Consider the following 23,570-nt stretch of genomic DNA (forward strand, 5'->3'; position numbering starts at 1 on the left):
CATCAATATTTGATCCTACCTTGCCATGTGAGTTATTGTTTTTTTTTTGTTTTCGAAACGGTCAATCCGGGGAAGAAGGATGTTTGGCATTCGATTGGCTCCAATGCAAATATCGGTGACATTTACCGAATACCGTGGACACGAATTAGCAAGTCTCGAAGGCTCGATTGCTAAGACAAACATAAATTAACAAATCGAGACGATAACGCAGTAGGAAAGACAAATAATATAAATTATAAAAAAATATAATTGATAACAACTGCAGTGAATATAAATAATTGTATACATATATATTGTCATATTGTTGTTTTATTTTTAAACAAAATATAATAATAAAATAATAATATTTATTGCAAAAAACACAATACAAACTTAACAAAATAACATAATAAAAAAAACTAAATTGGCTTGCTACAAAGGGTTTTCTGCCCCAAAATATAATATTTTATTCACCTTTTGCAATAGTTTTTAATTTGCAATAATATTAATAATTTATATGTTATGACAAGGCGGTCGATAGACCTTAGGTCAAGGTATGAACAATAAATATGTGTTATGTATTTATTTTTGTTTCTTTTTTGGTAGCCCAATTGAACTGCAACTTTTATTGAACTAAGAGCAAAAAATGTTGGAGAACAATTAATTTTTTTGAATTTATTCAAATTTTCGAAATGCGCGAACTATAGTTGGTCGACAAGCGAGTCACAGTCACGAATGTGAACTTGCGAAATCTTCCTCCATTCACGAAGAAGGGCTTTATTGAACACATTGACACTCTGGTATTTTTTTGTGCTGACATTGACCCATACCGAGAAGTCGAGCACATTTGCATCTAGTCACCGTGGAGGCAATTGTGAGGTCGAAATGAAGTGTGGAACGTTGTCTCTCAACCATTGTTGGTTGTCATATGCTTTGTGTGATGGTGCAGAATCTTCTTGAAACGTCCACTCTTTCTGACTGAAATGTTTAGTTGTTCACGGCTTCAGAGCACCTTCCGAAACATTCGCATTAACCTTGACCAACGGAGAGCGACTATCGACCGTCACAGCCTCCCAAACTACCACAAACGGTGGTACTTAACTTCTTGTGGCCATTCGAATGTCTAAATTTCCGATTGACCTCTCTTCTAAGTAAATTCGATCTTTTTGTTTGTTTACAAATTTCTCAATTGGAACATTTATCTCATCAGACAAGACGATATTTGGCAAGCGCAACAGCTCCTTCGCTCTTCGAGTCTAGTTTTCTTTTGATCATCGGTGAGATCTTGTCCTTTTTGGAACTTGTAAGGCTTCACTTTGAGTTCGATGCATCGCGAATTTCATTTAATATGAGTCTTAACTTTCCAAACCACTTCCGCCACATATGTAGTTTTTTTTCCGACCACCAAAATAGCATTTTATAAGACTGCAAGCTTTGTTATAACGTGTTATGGTTCTAGACACAAAAGATTTATTCACATTAAAGTTTTCAAGTGCTCTAATAATAGCTATTTTTAGATTTCCCCTCAAATATTGGGCTATCACATTATTACATTTGAATTCCATCACTGATAACTTAAAAAAAAACTGAGATGAAAATACTTCCGCAGGCTTGTAAACAATAAAATCAGCTATAATTAGGCGAAATATGGATACAGCATTGCTAACTTTTCAAAAGTGCTATAACTTTTTACAGTTTTTTCGCAGTTCAATTGGGCTATCCCGTATATTATTCAAATAACAATTCCAAAAATATTATTTATAATTAATGATTTATATATATTATATTAGATTTGTATATATTAATGTATTTAACTATTGTAATTGCAAATTCTTTTTTTCATCACCTGCAATCACATTATCTTAGCATTAAGATACCGGAGCTGCAATTAGCACTCTATTATAAGGCAATTACCGTTTGTGATCTTTTTCTCTTTTTGAAAGTCGCCTAATTGCCCGTCTTCAAATTGCAATTTGGGGAACTGGCCTCTGGTCGGAGATTCGAGAAATGAGCGGAATTTCGAAATAGGTGATTCTTTTGCAACTGAAGAACTGTACTTTGCGGTCTTTTTTTTCTTATTTTGAAAGGAAGCAGCATCCTCTCGTGAATCATACGACCAATGAAGCATTTGTCGCCGTCTTCTTTGATCAAGGTTTATCGCTTCGGAATTACACATTACACACGGTCTTTATTTATTTTTTTTATTTATTTTACATGTTTGCGCTCATGCATAATTTAACGAATATCCCATGAAACGGGAGGGGAAATACGCGCTCCGCACCGTGAAGGATTCGCAATTAGTGAATCCATGCGTTTTTATTATGTTATGTTCATTTTTTATGGTAATCAATGCGAGCAAATTAATTGTCTAACAAAATTATAAATATTAAGCGCAAATTTCTCTCTCTTTTATTTTTCTAAGAAAGCTAATGGTATGTATTTAAGTGTAAATAGAAATTGTGATATTATAAAAGATTTAAGAATTTACTATAAAAGATAGTATTAATATCAAATAATATTGCGCAATATATTTGTTTACATATTTTTTGTGCTACACTTGATAATTAAATAAATTTTAGAGATGATGTCTGCGTCAAAATGATGTATTAAAGCCAATTATTTTGTATAGTTGAAAATATAAAAATGTGGAATATGCATGTTATTTTTTTATAAATTCTTAATTATTAGCATGCAATTTTCATATTCCTTCAAAACAAATACATTATTTTCGCTTAATCATAATAACACAAATTTCATGTGTGGTCAGTAGCCAATAATTTAATTATGCTAAATCTTTCAATTGGAAATTATTATCTAATTAAACACGATTTAAATGCAAAATTTAATATAAGCAAAACAATTAATTAATATATTTGTAAAAAGCTAATTCTATTTAATATTTTTTCTTGTATTCTAATTTCTGTTCAATATGAATAAATTGTATAATATATGACGGAAGAATAAAATAATCTACTATGACATTTTTATATGCTATTCAAATAACTGTTTCTTGAGATTATGAGAGAAAAAACATCCTATCCTATCCTCCAAGCAACATATTTGAAAATAAAGTATAATTAAAACAAATAGAGATCAAATTAGAAAAAAAACACCTGTGTTTGTGGAATTTCTTGGTAATTTGAAAAATGTCAGTACGGAAACACAAATGATATTGTTATTTGTTGGCATTTCGTTAAAGGAAAATCTCAGTAATCACTTGTGTGATTTCCCTAGTTTCTTTCCGGAAAACACTGGACTTTTTCTCCCAATTTATAACTAACAAGCGGTGTTTTATGTACAAGTTGTCGATTTAATTTTAAATGTACGCTCATTGTTTGTCCATTATTAATGATGTTGATTGGAGGATGACGCGGTTTGTTTTTCCTCTGATGATCTGCATACGAACTGGAAGAGTCGGTTTTGCAATCATTTTATTGTCTCTGGTGCGTGTGTGCATCCTGTTTTGAGGATCACGTGCGCCGAAAATCCCAAAACAAAATCTTCTTCACACAAATCGAAAGCATTCTCGAACTTTACCGATTTAAAAGAAATTCAATTGAGCAGTAGGATCACCAGTCGATAGTCCTTCAATGTTTTAAGTGTTTCAATTGCACCTTTGATCCATTTCTATATATGTCTAGTTTCATTGCTACACATGTTATTGTTTTTATTGTTAATTGTATCGCATAGACTCAATTGATCTCCTCGAGCGTTTACGTGCATATATTTATATGCAATACAAGACAGAAGTAATGATAATTTCTATTATTGTGACAAAAGGGCAACCTCTAAACGATTAATAGAAAATAAAAACTAATTATTATTATAATTAAATCTACTAAACTATTTAATACACAAATACAACATGTGACACCTTATGTCCTCTTAGATCTGACGATGTAAGTGAATAATCAACGAAAAACGAGTATAATTATATAGGAAAAAGAGGTTTTGCTGATTTCAAATTATAATAATAATTGGGTAACTCGTACTGACGTTGAAAGTAAATCATCAAATCCATAATATTGGAAATGGTAAAATTTCTGTTCACAACTTTTTCATATTAATCTGACATCCTTGATGTTTTAATTAGCTTTTATTTATTCTTTAAATCTATCCATCAAGAATTTTTTATCATATGTTTTTTAAATTTATAATGTAGTGTCTGGAATCTCCTCTATAAGTTTTATGATGAAAAAAACCGTACTGATAAATTCTACAGTCTGCAAAATTAAGTGTGAAACTCGAATCCGGTTAGAACAAAGATACACTCTTGAGAATATTTCCTTTATTTCTTTTTATAGAATCTTAAAATTGTTTTAATAAACATATTAAATCTTAATATTACGGTCATGATCAAGTGCATTTCAATAACAGATTTCCATGGAAAATTGATTGATTAAATAGGATGTTTTCGCATATAATTGTTTATATAGAAAGAATGAAAAAAATGGCAATATGCGGATTTACTGATTTCCTTATTTTTAGATGAAGAAACCTGTTTCCGAGTGGAATCACGTGTCCTAAATCCGCAAACAGTAATCAATATCTCCATATAATTTCAATAAATCGGTTATAATAATTTTGTTATTTTTCTACTAGTTTTTTATGTGTTTTTTTAATTCTTGCTGTACACATGACCCGTGAGACGAAACCTTTAATTACTTTCTTGAGGGAACAACAGACAGTTACGTAAACAAAAAGAAACAGACGATTGCCGTTGAAATTAGTGGATTGCTGAGCAATGCGATGTTAATGATTACTCGCGTTCTTCCGGGCATTGAATTCTTCACGAGCGATGGCCTTGCTTCGAAATAATCGATTTAGTTTTAAGTTACATTAACGTTCATATTTTTTTCTCACTCAAAAACAAATAGAAAATCAATGTAAATATTTTTCCAGTCATCAAAAAAGCAAAAATTAAAACGGTAAAATATTCCATAATGTTGGAGAAAGTTTAGCTTCTGATCAATTATCACCAATTAATAGCATGTCACTGATTGGCATTGCCCAACATATAGGTTAAGCAACCCCCTCGAAACAAAAAAAAATGTAATGCAATCACTTTGTTTGGTATGGAAATTCGATTCGTGGGTGACTGCGAGACACACTGACACACTTCGGTTATAATAGCAGCACTTCGTTTCTTTCATTTTTGGTTTTATTGAATCGAAATGTTGAAAATTATAGTACAAAAAAAAGATACGTTCCGCGGCCTTGACATTGATTGATCCGCGATTTCAGAAGAGAAGTCCGCAGCTTCCACGATACGTTTTTCTTTTCGCCTACGATCGAGAAAGTGAATGCGTCTGGTTTTTAGAGACTACACGCACACATAATCGAGGTGTGCCCTGCTTCCTTTCTTCTCTTCCTCTTCCAATTCAAATTTCACTCGGACAATTTATGACATACATTAGCTAATATTCGAAAACGTGCATCCGACGTTCTGCACAATTTCACCGGCTGCAAATAGTCTCATGCATTCCTCTAGAGGAGAGTTCACAATGAAATTTGACAGAAAACCTCCGACGAAGGCATCCCCGGCGCCGTTGGTGTCCACGACGTTGTTCACTTGCTCGACTGCAAACTCCTTCATCTGTTGCTTTGCGAACACCAGAGCTGACCTCTCGCCTCTTGTGATTACAAGAATCTGATCGATTTCGCAAAGAGATTTGTACACCTGACCACCTAACTCCTTGCAATCATCCGCATATAACTTTATCATTTTACCCACAGCCCTCAATTCCTGCAATCAAATTAATTATCAAAACATATAAATCCATACAAATGTAATAAATGAAAAAGTTTTATTTGTCTAAATGGTCTAAATTTAAATGTTGTTACATATTATTATTTTAATGTCTTTTTTTTATTTACTTTTACCACATTCATAAGGCTTGATATCAATGTCAGATGATAGATTGCTTTAAAAATATTAAATTAAAAAAAAATGTCTAAAAAATAAAAAAATAAAACAATCTAAAAAATAATTATAAGAATTAATTAAGTAAGAATAACATTAGTTTCAATATTCATACAAAAATAAAAAGTAAATATATATTTAGATGCTATTCGCAACAGGTCATTCTAATCTAAATTTAACTTATTTTTTTAATTTGCAGACTAATATTTATAATGAAAATATTGATGGAAATTTAGCAAATATTAAAGCTAAATTTCCAATTGAAAATAATTATCGAATAATAATTTGGTTCTACGTACTTACCAGTTCATTGCCAAAAATAACTTTGGATTTTTTAATGATCCTTGTCATTTCTATTGGATATTGTAACGTGGTAAAATCGACAACGCTGGAAGTGCGCTCCACGTTGCAACTATGTTTCAAAAATTCGGGGAGACCGCAGCGAACCGCGAAAGAAGACGGTTGAGGTCTCCAGTTTAAGAAGATATTCTGATATATTTGTAATCTCCAAGAGGACGGTGTTGGTGCTCTAGAGGAGCTAAGGCCCACCGTCGGAGAAGAAGTTGCTGATCTGGAAGCAGTTGTTAGAGTTCTTCCTCTCTATAAAAGGAAGTGGCGCCCTGAACCTTCCCACGTCACAGACTCACGCCCTAGCGGGTTGAAGATTGGTATATCTTGTGTTTTTTTATGTACACGAGTGTTATCGTGTTACAATATAGATCGCACAGAAAGGCAGCGCCCAAATTAAAGAGTATTTGTTTACCAGAATCTAGCAGGAAATCAACGTATTCTTTGGATGCCCTAAGGAGAAACGCCTGGAGAGATAAACAAGGTTAATAAGTCTCGTCGATTGGCTCGCAAACTCACTGAGAAGTAAACAAATTTGGTCAAGTTCAATTTCTTCAGCGTTTCCGGTCGCTGCAGATGACTCAGGTTCAACGACGTCGAGGCTCCGAGGTCGGTATACAGGGTTCTCGTAGGACCGTCCACAAGTACTGCGCATCTTCCTGTTCTTCTGATCTCGTCCACCTGGAAATCGCACTCAACACTTGTCAATTTTTTTATAAGAAAATCGCCCTCGGTATCTGCGCCTATTGCCCCGATGTAAACCACCCGCGCTTCTGGCTGCAGCCATTTCAGCACCCTCACACTGTTCGTCACACTTCCACCGCAAACGTAAGCGGCGTTGAGATCCTGCAACTCGTTGAAGAGGGTCTCACCATCAGCCGCGTGCGCTGCATCAGGTTCAAGACCGTGTCTTATCAGGAACTCCCGATCCACGTGCACCACAATATCTAATAGTGGACTTCCGATACATGTCAACATTTCGACTGAAACACAAACTTTAGTGGGTCATAGATAAAGATTTACGTAATACATCATTAATACGGCACAAACAAATAAAATGTCTTATCTATTATTGTATTTACAAACACATTTACAACTATTATCAAATAAAAATTCTTAAAAAATCCCTATCAAGTGTCCTGGGATAAAAAGTTAAAAAAAAACACTTATCAAAACATTATTTCTTTTATATCTCGATTCCAATAGCTTTTACAGATCTATAGTCAATAGCCCTTTGTTCTAGTTTATATATTTTTGTTATATTATTAATTTGATTTAAACATGTTTTAATTTTCTATTTTTACTGTAAATTATAAAACAATAAAACTAAATAATTTAAAATCATTTAATTAAATAATAACTGCTTATGGAGCATTGCTGACTATTAATGTTCACTTACAAATGTAATACAATTACAGAAGTTTCCGATTTTAACGCGAGAAATTTAAATTTGTCACCGCGCCCTTCACCGTAAACTGGTTTCCCGTCAACGAAGAGAAATGAAGAAAATAAAAGCAACAAATTACTGAAAACCACTTTCTTCCAGATGCGGATTCGATCTATATTTTTTTTAATGCGAAACATTTTTCATTTAAATAATTTATGTGCGCGATTATTAGCAATTGAAATTTAGAAGATAATATCAATTAATAATCTTACATATATATACTGTTCGTCAATTTTTAAAATGTTTTTTTATGTTTATTTGTTTTTTAACTGATTACTGCCTTATTTAAATTCTATTTTCGGTGCTTATAAAATTCCACAATTCATTTTCTTTAGTTAGATTCGAACACGTTTCCTATGCATTGTTATTTAAAATATTAACACTTCCTTGTGATTTATATAATATTATTTCACGAGTGTTGTGTGGGTTGTCTAAACAATATTTTAAAACCACGCCATTATATAACCTTAAAAACTAAATACTATATTGATTTTGACCGAGTGAAAATGCATTCGACACGTTTGGTTTTAACTAAATCCCTCAAGCACATGAGATTTATCTCTAGATGGTGAGTATTATTACCTTTGAAAGTGATCCAGAAAATGATGAATACTTATTTTCAGTGCGAGATTACAGACTGGGGCAGCAGTCGAGACAGCGTCACCTGCAGAGAACTTGACGATACCGCCTCCATCCACTGCAGAGAAACCTGTGTCACCAAAGATAGAGAAACTGGTCAGTGAAATAAGCCAATTGAACTTAATTGAAGTCTCTGAACTTAGTGGCTTGCTGAAAACCAGGTTAAATTTACCAGATGCCCCTGTTATGGCAATGGGTGGCTTTGCAGCAGCCCCAGCAGAGGAGGAAGATGAAGTTGTGCCGCAGAAGGTTCAATCTTCTTTCACAGTGAAACTCATGAAGTTTGATGATACAAAGAAGGTGGCTCTTATTAAGGAGATCAAAGCCTTACTCGAAGGCATGAACTTGGTGCAAGCAAAGAAATTTGTTGAAAGTGCCCCCACAGTGGTTAAGGCAGACATTGCCAAGGATGAGGCTGAGAAACTGAAGGAAGCGCTCACAAAGGTTGGAGCAGAGATAGAAATTGAATAGGTTCTGGACAGTAGTTGCATATATTATTAATAGCTTTGTATTTACTTCTAATTAAATAAATTTAGAGAAGACTGTTGTATTAATTGATGTTTTAAACACCTAGATGTTTGCAATACAATTTACACCATATTAATTTTCAGTCTAAATAGATTATTGCAAATTCATTGCTATATCTGGACACCATAAAGAACTCATTTAACGTCCAATTGAAACTGGACTAATCGAGAACTTTTAAATCACATAAAAAGAGACTTGACTGGGGAGAGTAGGGTTGGTTCAAGCGTCGATCGCCAACAGTTGAGAAAATTGATTATTTCCAAAAAAAACTTTCAAGAGATCAAAATAATTTTGTGTACTATTTTTTTATAATTTATATACTCAAAAAAAATAACATAATATAACAAGAAAATCAAATTGATCTTCTACAAAGGGCTATTGACCATAGGTCTTTCTGCTTTTTATATTATTGAATCAAAATTTAGTTTACTTTAAAATTTTCAAACCGTACTATTGTGAATCCTCATTCATAGAATTTACACATATGTAACCCAACATACATCCATTTGATAAATTTTATATTGGAAATCATCCATACATATTCTAAGCCAGTGTTCTTCAACCAGAACCTGTCCGCAGCTTCTTAATTTGGCATAAAGACCTGGGTCGATAATACTTTAACCCAAATGGTGACTGATAATTATGTTTAAATAATAGAACAATTAATAATTTGCCAAAAAAAAACGTTATGATTTTCTTAGTAGGGTCAATTGGGGACCTCCAAATCAGGTTGCATCTACGTCTTCACAAAGTCATGATGCGCTACTGTTGGTCAGCGAAATATTTCTCATAAATGTTAAAGAACGTTTTTCTAAGCCTAGAGATCTGTTCAAATACATCAAAAAATTATTGATTGAGAAAAAACAAATCTGTTTTACTGAACCTAATAAAATTAGACGACGACAATCGTTTTTATATGACAAACAAAGACCGAATCTAAAATTAATATTCAGATTCTGCTGAGGTGACTGCTGTGCTTGCACATCTGTTCTCAGTCAGCAGTGACTGCAATTATACTCCCGATATCCGGTGCCATAGCCGGCGCTTCAAGTTGGCCTTCACTTCTTGGCACCACTGCAAACGACAACAATGTTCATTTCTTTCTATATAAGCAATTTATCGGTGAAGATATTCTTTCATAGTTTCTGGAGTCTGATTACTAGCAGAATACCAGGGAGATTACAGGAAACGTTCAATAATTGACCACTTTGGTCGTTCTTGAGAATGACGCTCAGGATGCAATCCTTGTCAAGAATCATCTTGTAGTCTTTTTCGACTAGAAAAAGGTTTCATCGTGACTTTGCGATATTATATTCTAGAGAAATTGGACAAATGGAACATTAGAAGTAACATTTCTTGAGTCTTTCATTCTCTCTAATCTACACATACGTTACCCTGTAGGCACAACGGTGCTTATATTTCAACGATATGGTAATATACGTGACGGATAGCTATTCTAGCTATTACTGAAATTTGTAGAAAGCCATTGACTGTGTTAACTGCCTCTGCAAAACCAGTGACTCGTGAAGGATTCATGAGTCTGGAAAACTTTGGCCTGATATCACTTCAGTGGCAATGGTATCGGGGTCCCAGCGATCCTACAATTATGGAATGGAGGAACCTCGGAATGGTGTATTAGTTGCTGCTCAATGTTGAGAAGTTGGAGTTAGCGATGATTACAGAGTCATATGTGATGCTTTTATATAATTTAGAGGGATTTTGAGCACACTATTATTGTCATTAGCCAAGAGTGTACATTCGTAGGCAGAAATATATTTAGGGACATGAGTTCTCTGTTCCTCTATCGGTTCTTCAGTTTGTTCAGGCTCGATTACGGGTGCATAGTCCATTTGTCATAAACCCACACTAGTAAACAGTAAACTAACCATTTCAAGACCGCAGATAAACTTTGTTAGATTCTCCACGTATCCACCGTATCTCTTTCATCCCGGACTATGTTTGGACTAGATGTTGACAACTCCGGACGTATTTCGGTCAATTTTTACGGGTATTACCAATCATCATAGTGGAGTAATTAGGGTGTCTATGGTGCAGTTGTTAAGAATGGAGAAATCCAGTATTGAGAAAATTGTTCCCGATTCGGAAGGCTAATCTAAAGCGACAGTCGACAACCATTTGGGTTTCACGAACCATTAAGATCATCCCGAGGACCACTACCATGTTTTCTTCTATAAATGCAAAATTCTAAATATGAAATGGTACATTATTTTTGCACTCCAAATTATTTGCAAAGTAATTGAAAGTAAATAATAATAAATAATAAGGCAAAAATTGTAAAAAGTAGTTAAATTAAAAAAAAATATTTAAAAAAAAACGAAAATTGCAAATATATTCAAATTAGTGTGTGAACCACCAAAATTCTCACTGGTGGTCCGCAGAACCACTGATGTGTGTGTGTAGGATATTAATGTTTGTTTATTTTATCAATTTTAACTTGTATCCATTTATTGCCATAATATGACATATATTTGTACATACATATTTTATCTATTTGTTTGTATCAGTTTATTTTATATTTTTATACATATATTAAGTGCACATTATTGACAAATTTTAATAAATGTTCTATTATTTCTTAATTATATATACTTTAGAAATCGATGCCAAAAATAATGTTATAAATTAAATATATCGTCGTATCTTTTATTTAATATTTAGTGAAGTGATTTTATATAATTGATTTCAACATAATTAATATTCTTTGTTTAAGACAAATACATACTTTTTATATACTTTTATAAGACTATTAATGTCTCAATTGGTGTTTATCACACTTTTGAGTATCTTATTAAATTTTGGTTTCCGGTGAGATTAGTACGCACGCCAACAAAGTAGTTAGTATTTGATAAATAAAATAATTTACTATTCGAATTTTAAGTGTGTACTCAAAAAGTTTCGTTATTATTTGGAAGAAAAATATAAATAAAAACACAAATAATAGAAAGTTGAAGGACTACTACTGTTTTATTGGTGAACAAGTAAATCACTTTTATGTTTACATACATTCCATTTTAAATTTATGATAGTTGGTCAAATTTTCTCAAAATGTAATAAAAAAAAGTTCTTTTTTTTTTACGTTAAAATTTTGCAACGCAGAAATTCAATCCGGTGGAACGGAAAGAACGATATCGAATAAAGATTGGAATTCGGTAGATCAAAATCGGAAATATTTCATCAGCGATAACAACCTGTAGATACATATCACTTTCTCTACTGACAAGTTACGTTTTGATAACAAGTGTAAGGAAAAAATAAAGAGCTTGATAACCGGTTCATCGCGATATCCGAGTTTTAAAAGCGGTGATCGCAATCGGACCTTGCGTTTCTGTGCACCGCCGACCAAATATGTACTTTCAATAAGCGATCCAATACGAAAAGAGAAAATTCAAATAAAATGTTCTTAGGGTTAAACTTTCGGTGATTGCGACAGATGAGCAGGTGCCTCGCGGTGCGTTACCATTCTTGTGAAGCGGCAGCGAACGTTTTGCAGACGTTATCGCTGATTAGCATATATCCGCGGATGTGTTATTGTCGAGGAAAAAAATGTAACGCATCTCGTCCGAATAGAGAAAGAGAACGAAAAGGTGGAGGAGGAGCCGCGCCGTCGTAATCAATTGCGACAGAAGGCCCAAACTAAAATGAATAAAAAAAATGAAAAAATATTTTATTTATGCACTGATAAAGACCCGGGAGCTGTCCGTTAATATAAGAGTGAGACGAGACGGGAGAACGATCAAATCGCTGGTGCTTGGTTTTCTGTTTTGATAGGGATACTCTATGGATTCACAACTCTCGATGGACGAGCCAACCAGAAGCCGGAAGAACAAGTCCAACGGTGAGGATGATTTAATTTTTCGTTTTGTATTGGTATTTTTTTTCAACATTCGTTCATTCATTCTTTCGTTTTATAGATATAAAGTGCTAAGTCGCGTGTGTGTTCTGTTTTTGTTTATGTTATATTAATCTTGAAGTTGTTGAAGTAACGAATTACAACTTGTCGATAAATTCACTTTTCGACATTCTAATTCGAAATCAAATATTCATTAATTTAATTGTAAAGCACTGTTTCCGAATCACATAATTATTTTCAGTAAAAACCAAACAGAAATGCGCTCGGAAATGGTCAATTATCTCTTGATATACATTTTGTGTGTAAACTTTTATCGACTTTAATCTTTATGTTTTCAAAACAAAACATTCATTACTTAAACAAATATTGCATACTTAGCATGACTTTATTGGGATCAGCTCAATTGTTATTATGATTATTATACAATAATATTATTTATATATCGTTATCCCTTTCTGTCAATAATTAAGTTGTCTTGCAATCCTATTTTGAAATATAAATGAATAAAATATAAATTTCTAATTGAAAATATTTACATTCATTTGTTTACTTCTTATATTGTATTACGTTTGCAATAAACGTTAAAATTATTATTACTAATTGACGAATTTTCAAAAACACTTATACATTAAACATTGATATTATTTTCTTGTATCATTTTTTCATATTTTCGGGTAGATTATACGTGTAAATAACTAGAATAACAATAATTATTTAAATAAAAATAAATAAACAATATATTTATTAGAACATATTGGCTGAAAAGATATTTATCTATAATTATACAAATAAATATCAAAATAATAATTAAGAACTACATCAGAAAAATATAATTTATTGCACATATAAATATTTGTATATATAATTTGGTATTTTTTTAATTGGATGAAGAATTCCCACTTTGGGAATATAATAATTTACGAGTAATTAATAAAATATTATTTATGAATTATTGTTTATATATTTATATTTCCTTAAATTATCTGCTTGCTTCTATTTCTAAGTTTACGAACTGATCATTATTTAGATATTTAATGTCTGTATTACATATACATGTATTAATTTTTGTTCATAGGACTCGATATAAGATTTGAATGTTTTTATTTATTTTACATAAATTATAATTGCAAAATCGATATAATTGAAATAAATAATATATATACTACAAATAAGTAAGCATGAAAGAGTTACTACTGAGTATAAAATATTTAATTACATTATTATGGTTATCGCATTTTTGTCAATTTTTTTTTATCAAATCAGTTTTTTTTTTAAATTTCAGATTCAATCTTTTCATTTATCATGTTTGATGTGAATCCGGTTAAATTTGTTATCTTTGTAGATAATATTCATAAGATTTATTGTTTTTTTTTTTTGGAAGAGTGCATTGACAATTAGTAAATAAAAACAACGTGTCGATGCACGCTTGATAGTTATTAAATATACACGATCAAAGACGGCTATGCAACTAAACCTGTGTGTTCGGGGCGTGTACATTAGTCGGTAAATGAATTGTGTTGAGTTGAGCTGGTCAGACGAAAACATCAAATTTATTTGAAGATTTCTAGTGCATTTCACAGCGTTAACCACAAATAAAATGTATTCTGCATTGGGCGGGTCTTCCTTGTCGAACAACTCTTCGGGTATGTGACTAACATAGCATCAAGCGTTGCGTAACATTCCGAAGGCCTCTTTCCATGGGAATAGAAAAAATATTTCACCTTCATAGAGTACAGTTAATACGAGCGAAACAAAAAATAATAATTAGGAATAGTAAAGAAATAATTGCAATCTCCAATTATGCGTAATTTGTTTATTGTAGTGAAGTGGATTTTAGATGGAACACGCAATTATATGTCAGACTCGGAGCCAGAACCGCTTGATCTCAATAGGAGCAAAATACAATGTATATGTTGTTTTAGAACAATTGACTATTGATTTGTATTGCACTATCTAAGTATAATCTGTACGTGTAAAGATCGACTTGATTTGATTTTCACTATCGCTTGGCAAATAGATAGACTTCTAAAAGTAATAAGCGACAACAGCTAAAACTAAGACTTATTTGAATAGAGCGCAGTCTTTTAATCCGACCCTGTGTTGATGATAGAAAACGATTATATATTTCTTTTATATTGTTGACACAAAATTAAAATGCAGAGCGTCGTTCCCGCATGTAATTTCGATAAGGTTTTTCCTTGCCTTATTTTGATGTTGTTTGAATTATGGCTTTGTAGAAAGGCGACCAGTACGAATTCGTCCTTTTAACTACCAACAGTAATAGCATTTTACTTAGACTTTGATTTATTATTTACTTTATTTTATTATCTATTACAGTGAGGCTTAAACGGATTGAGGCGAAGGATTGCAAGAGGTTCACTAAGAAACGTATCCCAATCATCGATTGGTTACCGAAATATTCTATATCCAAGTGTCTTCACGATATTCTCGCCGGATTCACGGTAGGATTAACCGAAGTACCTCAAGGGATCGCTTACGCAACAGTCGCTGGTAAATTAAATTAACGAATTTTTGTATTTTTGTATTTATTCTGTTGTACTATAGGTTTGCCACCAGAATATGGACTATATAGTGGATTTATGGGTTGTTTCATGTACACTGTGTTCGGTAGTTGCAAGGATATCAATATTGGACCTACGGCGATTATGGCGTTAATGTCACAAGCTTACATAGCGAAAATGGGACCAGACGTCGCAGTCCTTCTAACATTTCTCTCTGGCTGTATTATCTTTATCCTGGGACTCCTTCATCTAGGTTTCGTAGTCGAGTTCTTTTCGTATCCCGTGGTAGCTGGATTTACGTGTGCAGCAGCTCTGCAAATTGCTTTCTCCCAGTTGAAGAGTCTTTTAGGCATCAGCGGAAAAGCGAACGAATTCCTGGAGTCCATAATAACTGTGATAGAGCATATAAAAGAAACCAAAAAGTGGGACGTTATCCTGGGAGTTATCTGTATCATAATTTTGATGGTCATGCGGGTATGTTGATTTCCTGGTGTAGGGAAAAGTATTAATTTTAATTTCTTAGGAGTTAAAGCGATTATCTAATACGAACGAGAGCAGCAGTCGCATTAGGAAATATTTTGGCAAGTGCATGTGGTTTTTGTCGCTGGCCAGAAATGCTCTGATAGTGATCATTACGACGGTCATAGCTTACTATTTAGAAGAGGAAGGTCGCAATCCATTTACGTTGATTGGAGAAATTGGATCAGGTTTGCCGAACTTCGAACCTCCGCCATTTAGTAGTACTGTTAACGGAACTCACTACAACTTTGGGGAGATCATAAAAGAATTTGGAGGTGGCGTTGCGTTTGTACCGTTGGTTGCTATCTTAGAGACCGTGGCCATAGCCAAAGCTTTCTGTGAGTATACCATTTTATTTTTAGATTAAATGTCATTTTTTTACAAAATATTTGTAGCTAAGGGAAAGACTCTGGATGCTACTCAAGAGATGATAGCGCTGGGTATATGCAACATCATGGGCTCCTTCGTGCGATCCATGCCCGTTACCGGTTCCTTCACCAGAACAGCAGTCAACAACTCTTCTGGTGTTAAAACACAATTAGGAGGTATTATAACTGCAGCCATGGTACTTCTGGCTTTGGCCTTTCTCACAAAAACCTTCACGTATATCCCGAAGACAACTTTAGCAGCGGTCGTTATTACTTCAATGTTTTACCTTTTCGAATTTGAAGCTTTCATTTTGCTCTGGAGAAGCAAAAGTATGATCCGTTCTATATTCTTATACGAAAAAATAATAATCTTCATAAATTATTACAGAATTAGATTTGATCCCATTCGGGGTAACTCTTATCGCTTCCCTGTTTTTGGGACTCGAGTACGGAATAATTCTGGGAATAGTTTTACATTTAATTTACGTACTATATCCTGTGGCTAGGCCAAAAATGGATATAATTAATGTAAAGATTCCACAGGGCGATGTCCTTGTGGTTATTCCCAATACAAATATGCAGTTTCCAGTGGCGGAGTTCTTCAAGGAGAAGATTATTTCGGAGGCGAACATCGCCCAATGCACAGTGGTCATCGATGGCAGCAAGATCACTTACATAGATAGTACCGTAGCCAAAGTAAATATGCAAACAAAATATTAATACTAATTATTTTTTTTTATAATAAGAAAATTTTCGTACAAGTATAAAAACTAATACCTGCTTACAGAATATCGACAGTCTCATCAGCGACATGCAACTGCGCGATCAAGATATAATCCTTTGGAATTTCAAGTCTGAAATTATGGACATATGTATTGGTGTCAATAAGAAGATGCAACCGTACTTCCGATCGGGCACAATTGAGGAAGTAGTGGACGGTAAATATACATATATAGAACCGTCGTAGTTAATATAATCCTAGTTCCTTTATAGATCCGACGATGCAGTGTGTTCAAACCGACAAAAATTACTCCATCCAATAGAAAATAGCTAATGTTATATATTAAGTAGAAATTAATTTCAGTTTAAAACACTGAGAAATTATGTGCGTCTTCATTCACTCTTAAATTCAATTTTTCGAATCCCTAAGAGCAAACTTTTTTTATAACAAAAAAAACTATACTTAATTATTTTATTTTTAGTATTATTTTTTTTAATAAAACCGAAACCATTCAATTTGCAATTGAATCGAAATAATTTTAAAATTTCTCAAACGATATACAATAATTGTGTATTTATAAACTTATTAAATAAAATTTATATATCATAAAATAAATATAAAACCTGAATAAACTATGGTTTTGGAAGAAATGTAACGAAAACGTGTTTATAAAATTGTTTAATAAAATATAAAAACTAAATAATATAATAAACATATTGCAGCACTTCGGCATTTGGAAGACATAACATTATAGAGAAAATGTCCCAAAGACTTGGGTCCTCCATAGTAATGTTACCAATCCAAAATATAAGTGGGCTGAGATTAAACTAGTCTAAAATAGCGAGAAGATTATTGTAATTAATACTAAAACCCAAGACAATGATCATGTTCCTAAAACAGACTAAATGATTTTAGATACAAAGTATAAATGCGACGATTATTATCATAAACCAGTATCATACACACTAATATTATGGAACACCCATGATATGAATATAAAAGGTAGGTCAAGGCACACTTTCTGAGCACCAATTCCTGAAGGTGAGACGAGTGAGATGTAAACAAAGCATGGATGTGCATGTTAAGTAAATTACTTTTAGACAACAGAGATTTTACTTTTTATTAATTCAAATAATAGTTATGCCCTTTCATTTTTGGCAATAGGAATAGGCAATACCGAATAGAAATTGCCAATGGCAAGGGGAAAGCAATTTGCATAAATGTATAAAAAATAATTTAATCAAGTGCAGATAAAAGGCGGCAAATGCAATTCTTGTCCAGCACGGTATAAACTCTAGTGCCAATCCTGTTATCACGTTACCTGTGATAACGAAGTATGCAATTTGAAGCTCCACTTAACAAACAAATATTTCAAAAAGACTTTTGAAGAAAAAGTTGGTGTTGCTAGACAATGTTGCGAAACATCTTACTGATTCAAATATTAATATCAAATATTGATATCAAAATTGTGTTTCTTCCGGCAAACTCAACTTTCCTGATTCATTAGGATGGATTAGGAAGCAGTAATAGCATAATTTTAAGTTTACCTGCAACGAACATTATGCCATTTAATTGAACTATATGATAAAGAGGAAATGTGAGTTAAAACTTTTTAGCAAAACTACTTCATTAAAAACGAAATTGAAAACATTGATAGTTCTAGGAATAAAGTAATAACATCCAATAAATTATAAATTAAGTTTTCAGTGGAAGATTTAGAAAACCTAGTTAGCACAGAAAACTAAGATGAAATTAGAGGGGTTCTTGCTGAAAAAATAATAACAAATATTTAAGAAGGTGCTTAATTATAGATAATGAAAACGTTTTATTTGTTTTTATTAAAATATGGATATTAACGAAGATAATCGGGTTATGACTATAATCCAGTGGCGTAGCAAGAATTGAATTTGACAGAATGCAAGTAAATTTAAAATTTACAAAGAATCCCAATTTAAAGGAGTGAAATATTTTAAAATTTTGATAAAAATTTGAGGAAATAAATACATACGCGCTCAAAAAGAGAGTTGAATGTTTAAACAAACGATCATTTAAGGAATTAAAAATATTTTTGTACTATTTATTTGAAACTTATTTTTATTTTGCTCAATTAAAATTTAGTGAACTGACTTATCGAAGCCTTTACTTATACTTCGACGTATGCACATAAAAATACAAAATAGAGAACACTAATATAAATGTAATTTAAAACTAGATTTTTTTAAAGGATAAACTTTTTATTTAAGAAACGAACATTTCATATTTTTTAATAGGAAATTGTCCGAAATACTTTGATCGTGAATATCAATATAATGTATAAAGATAAGCAATTGATTGCAATTACGGTGGAACTACAATATTTGTCATTAATTCGTTCCTGAGGGGAAGACGAATATTAAAGAAGGACGAATATCAAACATTTTTTTCCTATAAGAATTAACACACACCGATCGAGACTGAGCCGGTCAACAGACGAATATTGACTTTTCAGATGAATATGAAAAAGGCAAAAGAGTTTCACGGTATATACTATATAGAAATATTTTTTTATATTTTTAGCCGAATATCAATCATACAATTTAATCTGCTGGATTTTGATTAATTTTCAAGGCTGCGGTGTCCGAGTGGTTAAGGAGATGGACTTGAAATCCATTGGGTTCTACCCGCGCAGGTTCGAATCCTGTCCGCAGCGAATATTTTTTGCCGCTCAAGAGGTTCCATTATTTTCGAGGAACCAGTTACTTTTTTTTTGCTATTCCAAGCCGGTTGAACATCATCATCAACATTGCGTGTTTGTTTTGCAAATTACGGTCACCTAACGTCCCCGTTGATTCTAATATTTTTTTCACCGCGGCAAATATTCAATTGCTTCGATCTGTAAAAAAAATGCCGTTATATAAATGAAACAATAATAAAGAAAAAAATGGGGAAGGAGTGAGAAGAGTAGTGAAAATGGTAATGACAAATTACACATCGAGGCTCTGATATCAAACCCAGTGTTCAATTGTTCGTGAAGCGGAATGTTGGAGCGATCGTGTGAAAACAAAATTTGAAAAATTTCCCGATAACAATATCACATATTCGATTGTGTTTTCTTCGTACATTCCTATTTATTTTTTTCTACAATCGACATTTTTTTATTTAATATTTCTAAGAATTGCATTTATGACGTTCCGTTTTAAGCATTACAAAAAAACAGTAAGTAAACAGAAAATTTCTTAGAATGTTTGACGTTAATTATTTCACATATATTGTTCATCCTTTCACATTTTCATTTATATAATAATGTTTTATAAATTTAAAAGTATTCAGACAAATACTTATTGTATTAATGATTAGAATCACACATTTTCTATTGGGCTCATTTCAGTTTATATATAAATCAAAAAATGTACCACGTACTTTGATTTATTTTATATAAGTTGCAAAACTATGTTTTGTCCATTATTATATTTTTTAATAATAACATTTATTTACATATATAATAATATTATGTGCAAAACAAAGTATTTTTAGATGTACATTACTTATAGTAATATTATTTTTTAATATAGAATATTAAAGTATAAAAACAATTGGAAATGCAAACAATTAAATAGAAAGCCTACTATAATTAGAAATAATTAATTGAATCAATAAACCTAATGAAGCGATCACTTTGTCTCTCGTTAACAAGAACAAAAAAAAGTTCGACACATTTATTTACCATTTTTTGTCGCGTACTGATACCCTTACATAACACACATTTAATTTGTTTACACTCTTGCTGATCTTTACAAGGTTACCACAATAATTGCTACATTAAGGATATTATATTTTTGTTACTTGTTCGCGTACTAATTTTGTTTTGCGTTTTCTTAGAAATGCTGAAACAACCGATTAAATTGCTGAGCGGTGCTTTTCCGATCGTACAGTGGCTGCCCAAGTATACGATCCAGAAGGCTGTTTGCGACTTGATAGCTGGTATTACGGTAGGACTGACTCTCATTCCTCAATCAATAGCCTACGCAGCCCTTGCAGGTCTTGGTCCAGAGGTAAACAAAAATACTAACAACACCAAGAAAGGTATATATTATGTTGAAGTCTCTCGATAGTATGGCCTGTACTCTTCGCTCTGCGGAGGATTCATCTACACAATCTTCGGCACAGTTAAAGATCTGAATGTGGCACCCACTGCTCTGATATCGTTGTTAACGTTCACGTACACTCACGACAGCAGCTTCGGACAGCCTCAATCCGCTATACTGCTGTGCTTCTTGTCCGGAATCATCGAAACGGGATTCGGACTTCTGCATCTCGGATTCCTGGTGGATTTCGTATCGACGCCGGTCGTCGCTGGATTCACGTCAGCCGGAGCCTTGACCATCGCGGCTGCACAAATCAAGAACATGCTTGGCCTCAACTTTAAAGCAGAGACATTTGTTAAGATTATGTACAATGTTTTTTACCATATCAAGGAAACATCGCTTTGGGATGCAGCTTTAAGTATAATCTGTTGCTGCTCTCTGATTATGCTCAGAGTAAGAATTTTCTAAAAATATTAAGGTATACCAATCGACTTTATGATCATTTAAGGAGATGAAACGATTCGGAAATCCGAATACTGATAACATCTGGAAGACGAGCGTCTGGTTCCTGAGCGTATCCAGAAATGCGCTGCTAGTTATTATATGCGCCTTCACCGCTTTCCTTTTGAAAAAGCACGACCTAACACCGTTTTCACTGATAAGTAAACTTAAATACTTACATTCAGATTTTCAGTCTCAGTACTTTTAGAGAACGTACCACAAGGACTGCCGCCTATCCAATTGCCCTTTATCATATCAAATGGCACGGAAACTTTCAACTTTATAGATGTTACTAGTGATTTGGGAACTGGTATCATTGTAGTTCCACTTGTTTCGATATTGAGCAATATCGCCATTGCCAAAGCTTTTGGTAATGATGTTTAATATTATCTCAAAATCACTGTTAATTGTTTTTCTTTTCAAAAACAGCTGATGGAAAAGTATTGGATGCTTCTCAGGAAATGTTAGCCGTCGGGCTATGTAACATTTTTGGATCATTTTTTGGATCCTTTCCAATAAATGCTTCGTTCTCAAGAGCTGCCGTTAACAATGCAAGCGGTGCAAGAACTACTTTTGGAGGAATTTTCACAGGTATGATCACTGGCTTATAATTATTAATGATAGTAGCTTAGCGTTGAATCAAAAAGACAATAATGGTTGAAGTTTTTGATTTTATGACTATAAGTAAATGAAGACTTTAAATATTATTAAAGTCCAAACGAAAGTCGAGAGTTCTTATTTTGTTAATCAAGATTTTAGCGTTTCATTGGTTATGGTCCTTGTATAACAAAATTAGATTAAAATATAAAAACATAATAGGGCCGTAATTATTAAATATAAACATAATTAAATGTCAGAAGAGCATTAAAGCACCAATTGGGACAGATATAGTGGAGTTTTTTTCCTATTTCCTAACTTGTGTATGTTTATGTTTTAGGAATTCTAGTGATGTTTGCATTAACATTCCTGACTCCTTATTTTTCGTATATCCCTAAGGCCACATTATCATCGGTCATTATTTGCGCAGTGATCTACATGGTGGAATTGAAACTGTCACGCCTGATTTGGCGCATCAACAGTATTTAAACATAACAACCAATTAAAATAAACCACAATAAACAATCACCTTACAGGAATTGACTTCTTTCCGCTGCTCGTAACTCTGGTTGCCTGTCTCGTGCTCAGCATCGAAATTGGAATTGTGATTGGCATAGTGGTGGACCTCTTGCTTGTACTGTATTATACCTCCCGTCCTAAGATCGAAACGGAAATCATCAAAGTATTTAATTTTGTCACACTTACAGATAAGAAATCAATTAATGTAATGTTCGCAGCATGAAAAAAACTTCCAATACATGAAAGTAGTCCTAGTGGGAACGTTGTTCTATTCGGCGGCCGAGTTTACCAGGGATAAGGTCCTGAAGATGATCACGTCAGACAGTAAATTTTTGGTTTTCGATTGCGCCAATCTGCGTAAGATCGACTTTACTGCAGCCAAGGTATTTCCTTTTCCGGATAAATTAAAATTCTCAAAAAACAAATTCAACAGGAAAATATTCATATTTTTCTTCAGTGTATAGACGCTTTGATCAAGGACTTGAACGAGTGGAAACCATTAGTAGTCTTCCTAAGGCCGAAGACCGAGATCGACTTTATCCTTAGGAAGGCGATAACCGACGCAAATTGCTACTTCATTAAGAATGATAATGAACTAGATACTCTATTCGATGGTATAGTAATATTTAGAAGCTCACTGCAGTTATCAAGTTATTATATTTTCAGAAAAAGCGAATTCCGGTTACGAGTTAACCAGTGTTTGCGCGAACGAGGCTTATGAAAACGATGATGAGAAATTGTAGAAATGTGAGGTGAATCTGGGTGGAGACTCTATGCAATTAAGAAACACACGATTTTAGTCAAATATATTGATTTAATTATTTATTTGTGTCTTAATTTTTTTCTAAAAACTTCGAGGTCAAACAGAGTTCTCTATTTCGAAAACATATTATTTTTCGAATATTTTTCAGCTCGACGAGACAAAATTGAGACATATCATTTACTGTTTTAAATATTTTTCCATTTATAATCTTATTTAAACAAAATTATTATAATATTTTCGAGAACAAGCAATTACTTTATA

The 23,570-nt window shown here is 32.9% G+C and overlaps 4 protein-coding genes and 1 non-coding gene across 10 annotated transcripts; 4 read left to right on the top strand and 1 right to left on the bottom strand.

Annotated features, from left to right (window-relative positions):
• Positions 1-4,329: 4,329 nt before the first annotated feature.
• Positions 4,330-8,357, bottom strand: LOC108568461 (adenosine kinase 1-like). 2 transcript variants are annotated; one of them, XM_017929571.1, is made up of 5 exons: positions 8,280-8,357; positions 6,770-7,233; positions 6,620-6,717; positions 6,206-6,266; positions 4,330-5,725 (listed from the first exon to the last, which is right to left on the bottom strand). In XM_017929571.1, exons 2-5 carry the CDS (start codon positions 7,226-7,228, stop codon positions 5,393-5,395), a joined length of 951 nt encoding a protein of 316 aa, XP_017785060.1. In that variant the 5' UTR covers positions 7,229-7,233; positions 8,280-8,357; the 3' UTR covers positions 4,330-5,392. The 2 variants fall into 2 exon arrangements, with proteins under 2 accessions (XP_017785060.1, XP_017785059.1); XM_017929570.1 differs by having other exon boundaries at positions 6,770-7,245; positions 8,280-8,339.
• Positions 8,123-8,876, top strand: LOC108568462 (39S ribosomal protein L12, mitochondrial). Its single transcript, XM_017929572.1, has 2 exons — positions 8,123-8,265; positions 8,321-8,876. The coding sequence occupies exons 1-2, from the start codon at positions 8,204-8,206 to the stop codon at positions 8,805-8,807; spliced, it is 549 nt and encodes a 182-aa protein (XP_017785061.1). The 5' UTR covers positions 8,123-8,203; the 3' UTR covers positions 8,808-8,876.
• Positions 8,877-12,207: 3,331 nt separating this feature from the next.
• On the top strand, positions 12,208-17,311 carry LOC108568463 (sodium-independent sulfate anion transporter-like). Of its 4 annotated transcripts, none has more exons than XM_017929575.1 (8): positions 12,208-12,720; positions 15,073-15,246; positions 15,301-15,731; positions 15,781-16,114; positions 16,172-16,474; positions 16,533-16,840; positions 16,932-17,082; positions 17,127-17,311. In XM_017929575.1, exons 1-8 carry the CDS (start codon positions 12,663-12,665, stop codon positions 17,135-17,137), a joined length of 1,770 nt encoding a protein of 589 aa, XP_017785064.1. In that variant the 5' UTR covers positions 12,208-12,662; the 3' UTR covers positions 17,138-17,311. The 4 variants fall into 4 exon arrangements, with proteins under 4 accessions (XP_017785064.1, XP_017785062.1, XP_017785065.1 ...); XM_017929573.1 differs by having other exon boundaries at positions 12,267-12,720; positions 17,138-17,311; XM_017929576.1 differs by lacking the exon at positions 12,208-12,720 and adding an exon at positions 14,130-15,012 and having other exon boundaries at positions 17,138-17,311.
• Positions 17,312-19,472: 2,161 nt separating this feature from the next.
• Trnas-uga lies at positions 19,473-19,554 on the top strand. Its single transcript has one exon. It is a non-coding gene; the product is annotated as a tRNA-Ser (tRNA).
• A 272-nt stretch (positions 19,555-19,826) lies between these two features.
• LOC108568406 (sodium-independent sulfate anion transporter-like) lies at positions 19,827-23,333 on the top strand. 2 transcript variants are annotated; one of them, XM_017929471.1, is made up of 11 exons: positions 19,827-20,060; positions 20,724-20,896; positions 20,957-21,382; positions 21,438-21,591; positions 21,639-21,800; positions 21,860-22,021; positions 22,368-22,508; positions 22,564-22,709; positions 22,765-22,929; positions 22,980-23,160; positions 23,213-23,333. In XM_017929471.1, the coding sequence occupies exons 2-11, from the start codon at positions 20,726-20,728 to the stop codon at positions 23,287-23,289; spliced, it is 1,785 nt and encodes a 594-aa protein (XP_017784960.1). In that variant the 5' UTR covers positions 19,827-20,060; positions 20,724-20,725; the 3' UTR covers positions 23,290-23,333. The 2 variants fall into 2 exon arrangements, with proteins under 2 accessions (XP_017784960.1, XP_017784961.1); XM_017929472.1 differs by having other exon boundaries at positions 19,829-20,060; positions 23,004-23,160.
• Positions 23,334-23,570: the final 237 nt, after the last annotated feature.

Source organism: Nicrophorus vespilloides, unplaced genomic scaffold (assembly GCF_001412225.1).
Source record: "Nicrophorus vespilloides isolate i.1.1-1 unplaced genomic scaffold, Nicve_v1.0, whole genome shotgun sequence".
In the NCBI taxonomy this organism is placed as follows: domain Eukaryota; kingdom Metazoa; phylum Arthropoda; class Insecta; order Coleoptera; family Silphidae; genus Nicrophorus; species Nicrophorus vespilloides.

Bases quoted from the DNA above. Each gene is read 5' to 3' on its own strand.
- LOC108568461 (XM_017929571.1), bottom strand. From the start codon at position 7,228: ATGTTGACATGTATCGGAAGTCCACTATTAGATATTGTGGTGCACGTG. The intron at 6,718-6,769 runs GTGAGTTTGCGA...TTATCTCTCCAG, and splicing joins CCAAATTTGTTTACTTCTCA to GCGTTTCTCCTTAGGGCATC. The intron at 6,267-6,619 runs ATATTGTAACAC...TACCACGTTACA, and splicing joins GCTGCCTTTCTGTGCGATCT to ATATCCAATAGAAATGACAA.
- LOC108568463 (XM_017929573.1), top strand. From the start codon at position 12,663: ATGGATTCACAACTCTCGATGGACGAGCCAACCAGAAGCCGGAAGAAC. The intron at 12,721-15,072 runs GTGAGGATGATT...TATCTATTACAG, and splicing joins CCGGAAGAACAAGTCCAACG to TGAGGCTTAAACGGATTGAG. The intron at 16,115-16,171 runs GTGAGTATACCA...AAATATTTGTAG, and splicing joins GGCCATAGCCAAAGCTTTCT to CTAAGGGAAAGACTCTGGAT.
- LOC108568406 (XM_017929471.1), top strand. From the start codon at position 20,726: ATGCTGAAACAACCGATTAAATTGCTGAGCGGTGCTTTTCCGATCGTA. The intron at 21,383-21,437 runs GTAAGAATTTTC...TGATCATTTAAG, and splicing joins GCTCTCTGATTATGCTCAGA to GAGATGAAACGATTCGGAAA. The intron at 22,022-22,367 runs GTATGATCACTG...TTTATGTTTTAG, and splicing joins TTTTGGAGGAATTTTCACAG to GAATTCTAGTGATGTTTGCA.
- LOC108568462 (XM_017929572.1), top strand. From the start codon at position 8,204: ATGCATTCGACACGTTTGGTTTTAACTAAATCCCTCAAGCACATGAGA. The intron at 8,266-8,320 runs GTGAGTATTATT...ACTTATTTTCAG, and splicing joins ATGAGATTTATCTCTAGATG to TGCGAGATTACAGACTGGGG.